The sequence below is a fragment of the Sinocyclocheilus anshuiensis genome, unplaced genomic scaffold, assembly GCF_001515605.1.
Source record: "Sinocyclocheilus anshuiensis isolate Anshui unplaced genomic scaffold, SAMN03320099.WGS_v1.1 scaffold777, whole genome shotgun sequence".
NCBI lineage: Eukaryota > Metazoa > Chordata > Actinopteri > Cypriniformes > Cyprinidae > Sinocyclocheilus > Sinocyclocheilus anshuiensis.
The window spans coordinates 913,193-921,026 of NW_015540897.1; the positions used below are offsets into that span (position 1 = coordinate 913,193).

The following is a 7,834-nucleotide window of genomic DNA, read 5'->3' on the forward strand; positions in this document are numbered from 1 at the left end:
TGTTGGAGCTAAACTCTGCAGGACCCCGGCCCTCCAGGACCGAGTTTGGACACCCCTGCTGTAGGAGATCTTTTAAAGCAGGGGTATCAAACTCAATTCCTGGAGGGCCGGAGCCTTGCAGAGTTTTGTTCCAACACACATACCATGTAGTTTTCAAATAAGTCTAAAGGACTTGATTAGTTGGATGAGGTGTGTTTAATTAGGGTTGAATCTAAACTCTGCAAGACACCGCCCCTCCAGGAACTGAGTTTAACACCCCTGGTTTAAAGCAGGGGTGTCAAACTCAATTCCTAGAGGGCCGCTGCCCTGCAGAGTTTAGCTCCAACCCTAATTAAACACACCTGATCCAGCTCATCAGGTCCTTTAGACTTATTTGAAAACTACATGGTATGTGTGTTGGAGCAGGGTTGGAACTAAACTCTGCAGGGCTGCGGCCCTCCAGGAACTGAGTTTAACACCCCTGGTTTAAAGTATATTCAAGCTGCTGTTTTGCAAAAATATGTTCCCATTATGAACACGTTCTCTGAATGTTCAAAACATCCCGTTTTTTTAAATGTTTTAAACATGTTTTCTCTTGGTTATGTGAATGTTGAGAGAACATTCCATTTTGAATGGGAACATTACTTTTGAATGTTCCCTGGACGTTCTGAGAAAAGCAGTCACATTTAAAAAAAAAAAATGTTACATGAACTTCTAACTAAAATGTTTCAGAAACATTCCATGAACAATGCAGAAATAACTTTTTTTTTATGCTGATTTTGAACAAACATTCTATTAACGTTACAGGAAGAACATTTGGCAGAACCTTGCCAGAACGTTCTGACAACTTTCCCCGTCGGGCGCATTGAAAGTGCATGGAGATTTTTGCTCAGCTTTTTCATTGTACTCAAGGAATCAACAGGTGGAAAGGTTGTCGGATGTGATCTATCTCCCTGAGAAACAGCACATCTCGACTGGCCTGTGCATCTGGGATCCTTTGAGTCAGAATGATGTATGCAAGACTAATATAGATTTATACAGCCAAATGCCTGCAGATGTTAGATCCACACCTCTGAGATAAGTTGTCTCTCACTGATCAAACCCAGACAGCGCTGTGCAGAAATCTGTATTCAAACAGACTCCTTCCCAAATGATAATCATGCATTTTCTTATAGATGGACACTATTTTGAGGAGAGCATGCATTAGTAGCCTATATCTCTGTGCACATATATGATAGATGGTTTTTATTTGTTATGCCATTTGATTCAAACTGAATCTTATGGGAGTTTAGGTGTGTAGTCTTGAATTTTCTGTTTACCCATATTGATCATTTCTATGCTCTTATCAGAAGTCTATAACCTCTATTGTCATAATTCAGCTCAGCAGAGGATTCTGATGTTCATGGGTCTGTCTTTGAATCTTTCCAGGTTGTTTGTCAGTTCATAACAATCCAGTCTTTGTCAGTCTTGTAAGGCTAAAGCTCTACTACAATGTTTATTAGTCTCTGACGGATGATTTGTGACCTACGGCATTTATGGCTAGCAAACATTGGTTTATCACACATTCAGAAGTCATATTACATACCATTAAACTAAACATTTAATTATACTAACATATTAAATTATCACGGGAAGCTACAGAACTGTCAGAGGTGCAAATGAATGTGAAACCGTGTGAGGTCGCATGTTATCAGGGATCTCTGAGGTCAGATACCACAAAAGCATATTGCAACAAGATGTGTTTTTTTATGAATACAAATAAATACATCTCTTTAGTCACATAAAGTTATATTGTTGCTAGAAAAACACATAAAGAAAGATGAGAATTCGGAAATCGGTATTCTGATTCATTCCCGCGAATCGGTTCTTGTTTTCGGTGAACCAGTTCAAATAAACGATTCAGTGGTTCTTTTACGTCACGGCGTAATTACGAAATCACGTGGTCCCTGATATCCCGATGTTGCATAACAAATAAAACGTCCCCTCAGTAAAATCTTCGATTCACTTCTAATGCTTTGTTGGAAAGAGACGGTTCTCCGTTCAATGTCTCGAGTTTTTGACTCGAGAACCGCTGTTAGCCTACTGAATCACTATGATTCATGAACGAATCGTTCAGGCCGCTTTTGCGAACCATTTCAAACGATTCATTTAAAAAGATCCGACCCCAAAAAGCGATTCCCGTGTTACCTGCGTGTAAAATACAAATCTGAAGGCAGAGCAAATATATTTAAGTATTCCCGCTGGTTCCTTAAATTTATCTACAGGAATCTTGCATGCTGTTTGTTGTAATACAGTCCTTCGTGGTTCCTGCAGAACTTTTCTTGTGAGTAGCACAGATATCAAGCGGTCTCTGCTGCCCTCATGTGGCCATGAGTGAAAACGCCACACTTCTCATTATTGTAATAATCACTTTTCAAAAACGAAAAACGAACTGGAATTTATTATATTATATGATATTATTATATTATATTTTTATAATAGCTTATTATTAAAAAAAAAAAAAGTATATTTTAATTTTTTTATTAAAAAAAATTAAACGCAGTAAAATCACAGTGGAATACATTCAGACACAAGTAAGTTATATAATGAAGGCAGATTTGAACTGAATCGTTGAAATGTGATCATTTTTAAAAAAAAATTTTTTTTATGTTTCTTTAATTGTTTTGTGTTTCCTAATTTCTAAATATTTATATTTAGATGAAAAGCCTATAATAAACTCCTTGGTTCCCAGAGTGACAACTTACCCCATAAGCTATTGCTATTGGGGCATGTTGTCACAAAAGCTCAATGTGTGTTCAGTGAACCATATCATTTTTGGGACTTTAAAGGGGTCATATGATGCTGCTAAAAATAACATTATTTGGTGTAATGAAATGTTTATGCGGTTTAAAGTTTAAAAAACACATTATTTTCCACATACTGTACATTATTGTTTCTCCTCTATGCCCCAACTTTCTGAAACGCGTCGATTTTTACAAAGCTCATCGGTCTGAAAAAGTGAGGTGTGCTGTGATTGGCCAGCTATCCAGTGCGTTGTGATTGGCCGAATACCTCAAGCGTGAGCCCCTTACCATATTTTGTGATGATGCCCTGTCAGGCCGGAGCGATGATTCAAAAACATTAAAACCCATTATAAACGAGGCATTCTTTGCATCCAGTGGGGACATAATTATGGATTATAATGACTTATACTGTCTTTTTACGTGTTGCGTTGCATCGCGCCGCGTAAACATAAAACCATGTCTGCATTTGTGATCGGAGAAATGACAAACAACAAGCCCTACTCTACACTGCTCAAAAAGATTGCCTCACTGCGTGAGGAACGGTGGGAGGGTTAGAGTGAGCGGAGGCGGACGGGCTTGAGAACGGCGCGGCCGGCGATTTCGACAAAGGAGCATCCGGAAGTACATGTGACGACCCCGGGCTGGACTCCGCTTCGTCCACGGTGAAAGCCGATCCGGCGATCCACAGCACGAAGTTGATGTATTTCCTCAGCGACCAGCACGGATCAGCTCTAGGCATGACGAAGCGATATTGTCCTCTTTTGGAAGGCCAAACAAAGTAGTTTCGCTTTCACAACGAATCACACAGTGCCTTCACGACATGGCGGCGGCAACAATACTACAGTGAGAATAAAAGTTACGCCTTCTTTCTTTGCGTGAACATTTGGGCGGCGTTATGCAAATCTTCCCACATAGTGATGTAGATATGTGGGGGCGTGTTAGAACGAGGCGTTTTAGGTAGGCGTGGTTGACTCTTAACTTTTATAAAGAATATCTCTTTGGATTTGAGACTTTAGTCTTTGCAACTTTACAGATCTTCTTTATGCACCAAGAGCTTGTAACACTCCAAAGAGAAAGGAAAACTTGAAATCGCATCATATGACCCCTTTAAGGGTGGAAATATTTCTTCTTTTTTTTTTTTACCAAAATATACTGTGTATATATATAGAAAGTGAAATATGACCTGGTGAAGCGTGAAATATGACATGGATGTGACAGGATTTGTGAGATAAACAGTGTGCTTCTATGCACTTTTCAAATAGCATTTTAAAACAGAAAATGTATTCATTTCAATATTTTTTGGCCATTTATTGTTTTACTGTTTATATTTTGATTTAAAAAAAGCTTATGATCTGTGAGATAAACCGTATATATACAGTATATAGAATAGACAAAACACAAATTGAACTCATGCATGTGGCAACATGCAACACACAAAAAATATTTTATGCATGTGGCATGGAATAATTTTTCTAGGTTGTAAATAAAACAAAGATGATTGGAGTATGTTTTACAAAAAATACTAAATCAGTTTTTCTTCCTCCGAATGTCATGTTTAATTCAGAGTGTTTTTTGTCATTTTTTGCGAAAGATACTAGCAATTTCTAAGTGAAAATTGTTTTAAAGTAAACCCTCTTCAGTGTAGTTTGAGAGTATATCCTTGTTTATCCTCTGTGGGAATTTGCAAACAAATGAGAGCCGTGCAGGTGTAGACTTACATCCCACACTGACCAATCACTGTAGAGAGCTGAACGCACTGAGTCTATATATAGCTGCTCCCAAACCCCCCTCACACTACCTGCCGCAGGTAAAACAACAGACCGCGTCTCGCAAGCACGCTCAAAGGCACTTCTAATTCGCACCATGTCGTTCAAGAGCCCTTCCAGGAGTTTCTCCAGCTCAAGTCTGTCTGGTAGCATGGGGTCAAGGGGCAGTTGGTTTGGGGCCATTTCCCCAGCCTCTATAGGGAATCTGGCAAACACACTGCGTCCGATTGTGCAGATCAACAGCAGCACTTTTGCCCCGGCTGATGAAAAAGAGACCATGAAGGGTCTGAATGACCGTCTGGCGGGGTATCTGTCAAAAGTGCGACTCCTGGAGGACTCCAACAATGAACTGGAGGAGCAACTCAAAGAGGCTCTGATGAGGAAAGGAGCTGAGAGCGGCAGAGACTGGAGCGCCTATGAGAAGATCGTTGCGGATCTGAGAAACCAGGTGAGCAAATAAAAGGTTTTGTTAAGTACTCATGCATGCTTTTTTATCGTAAAGCACACAACCAAATGTTTGGACACACCTGTTAATTCTTTACTATGACTATTTTCCTCATTTTAGAATAATAGATAAATAACACAAATGAAAGTTTGGGAATTATGTAGTTGCTAAATATGTTCTATTTCAGCTTCTGCAAAGTTTTCACCCTTTAAATTCCAGATCTGTAGCTTCTTTAAATGCATGAGATGCAAGTTTACATCTCTGTTGGACCTTGTTGACGATTTTTCGTCACTATCCGCTCCAACTCATCCATTATAAATAAATAGTTTTATTGAAATTTAATTTTAGTTTTAATTTTGAATGGTTGTGTATGTGGTTTAAGCTTGTAAAGACAAGTTCAAGCTCAACTTGCTGATAATATGTTGCAACCACCTTTAAAATTTTAATTTAAATTTTAATCACTGATTCAATAAAAAAACAATTCAATTACTATTTTTCATAACCAAGATGAGCATGAGTGATCTCGACAAAAGCAGTAAAAGAAAAACACTAATGTTACAAACCAGCAATAAAACAATTGAAATGCAATTAAGAAACAATGATTGTCAAATGGAAGAAATATTATTAATAAAAAATTATAGTTTTTTAGTACAGGAACCAAACTTTGGATATGTGTCAAGACTATCAAAATGCAAATCATTTACATTTTTTTCCTTTTGTTGTTGTTGTTTTGTTTATAGATTTTTAAAAATAGTCTTTTAAGAGATATAACAATTTTAAAGAAAAGGTACTGAAATACTATGCAGTATTTATTTTGCATTTATTAAATTATTTTATATGATATAATCTATTTTCCTCTGTTATCAGTTATCAGCATAAAGAATAATGACAATTGTAAAAAATAACAAAAATCTGCGGTTTGCTTAAATGCTGTAATGAGAACCCTAAATGCAAGACAATGATATGAGTGTGTTTGTAAATCAACCCCTCAGCTCCAGGAAATGACTATGGACAATGCCAGACTTTTCTTACAGATAGACAATGCGAGGCTGGCTGCTGATGATTTCAAAGTCAAGTAAGTTATTTGGTTATTTATTCCTTGATGAAATGTTAAAAACTCTCAAATTAAGAAAATGTATCTTAAAAAAATATACTATAATAAGATAAATATACTATAATACAAATATAATAAAACTAAGCTGTGTCACAGTTTGCTGTAAATACGACACACGCCCTGTGGTCTCTGATGTAAATAAGCTCTCGCTGAATCGCTCCGGGCAGGTTTGAGTCAGAGCAGGCCATGCGGCAAGGGGTGGAGCAGGATCTGGCACAACTCCGCAAGATGCTGGACGACACTTACATGGGCCGCATGCAGCTGGAGAGCCAGATCGAGTCTATGAGAGAAGAGCTGGCGTTCCTGAAGAAGAGCCACGAGGAGGTACACGCCTTAAACACACTGATTAAAACAGCAACACCTCAAACCTACAGAGATGTACTCATGTTGGTGGTTCATTTGATCTGTGTTTCTATGAGACTCATTGTTGGACTACAAACAGCCTTCTAGTCACAAGCAGCTGCAGTTAGTAGTTAACAGAGTGCAACGAAAGGAAACATCAGTCCCGGAAGTAAAATCGAATTAATTCTACTGTATGGTGCCGTAGATAAATCATAAATGAGCGTGATATCAACTGTAAGAAGATGATGCGATTAAGTCAACAATTTTAATTTCATTTATTATTTTTTTATATTAATATGATCACATATTAATATTACTTGAATTAAATGAATAATAAAATGATTTTATGTCTTACATTAAAATACTGGGAAATTATTAAAATAATATTGTAATACATTTAGTTGAATGAATGTTGATTTAATATGAATATTCATTTAATTAATATTAAACTATTTTAATTTTTAAAATACTCAGACATTATGAAAATATTAATTTATTTTAGTAATTAATATTAATTTAACATTAAGCTAAATATGAATATGATCATTAATAATATATAATATATTTAAATGTTATTATTAAAATAATTTAAAATTTAATTTAATTAATATTAATGTAATTAAATCAATATTTAATTTATTTTAATATTAAAGTACTTGGTTATAATAATAATTTAAATGTTAGTTTAATTTTATTAATATTTTAATGTTAAAATACTTGAAAAACTAAATATATTCATTAAATAAATAATTTTCATATTAATATTTAATTAACTTAAAGTGCATTTATATTATTTATATATAATCAGTGGCTTCAATGGACAGATTCATGTGGTTTGTTCCAATAACTCTTTATTGAAGCTCTAATTTATTTATTTGGTGAAATTTATTTTATTTTATTTTAAATATGGGGGGGGAAATATGGGCAAAATACTCCAAACTAAGACCTGCTAAAAAAGTGGGTGGTCACCATAAAATCATTATTTGAGCAACTGTTAACAGATCTTCCCACCCAACCTACCTGGTTTTCAATGCTTTAGGGCAAGTGTTAAACAAAGCTCTGTTGCCAGATCCCGCCTTTAAAATCCATATAACTAAATTCATTTATCATTTTATTTCACAGGATGTCGCCAATGTGAAGAGCCAGATCAGTGACTCTCAAGTCAATGTGCAAATGGAGACTAAAAACAACGCAGACCTCACCGAGGCCATGAATAACATCCGCACGCAGTACGAGCGAGCCGCGCAGAAGAGCCACGAGGAAACCGAAGCCTGGTATCAAAACAAAGTCAGTCATATTTTGCATTCATTTGTTGTCTCCTTCTGTTTTTCCAAAATTGTTGTCACTTTCATATATATACAGTGGGTACGGAAAGTATTCAGACCCCCTTCAATTTTTCACTCTT

General features: G+C 36.2%; 1 protein-coding gene across 5 annotated transcripts in view; it reads left to right on the forward strand.

Annotated features, from left to right (window-relative positions):
- The first annotated feature begins 4,564 nt into the window (after nucleotides 1–4,564).
- The window catches only part of LOC107688951 (keratin, type I cytoskeletal 18-like), a 9,623-nt gene continuing 6,353 nt past the window's right edge, over nucleotides 4,565–7,834 (forward strand). For all 5 annotated transcript variants that reach the window (XM_016486799.1, XM_016486801.1, XM_016486800.1 and 2 more), the window contains exons 1-4: nucleotides 4,565–4,976; nucleotides 5,966–6,048; nucleotides 6,255–6,411; nucleotides 7,552–7,716. In XM_016486799.1, the coding sequence (XP_016342285.1) occupies nucleotides 4,626–4,976; nucleotides 5,966–6,048; nucleotides 6,255–6,411; nucleotides 7,552–7,716 (756 nt within the window). In that variant the 5' untranslated portion in view covers nucleotides 4,565–4,625. The remainder of the gene's footprint in view (nucleotides 4,977–5,965; nucleotides 6,049–6,254; nucleotides 6,412–7,551; nucleotides 7,717–7,834) is intronic.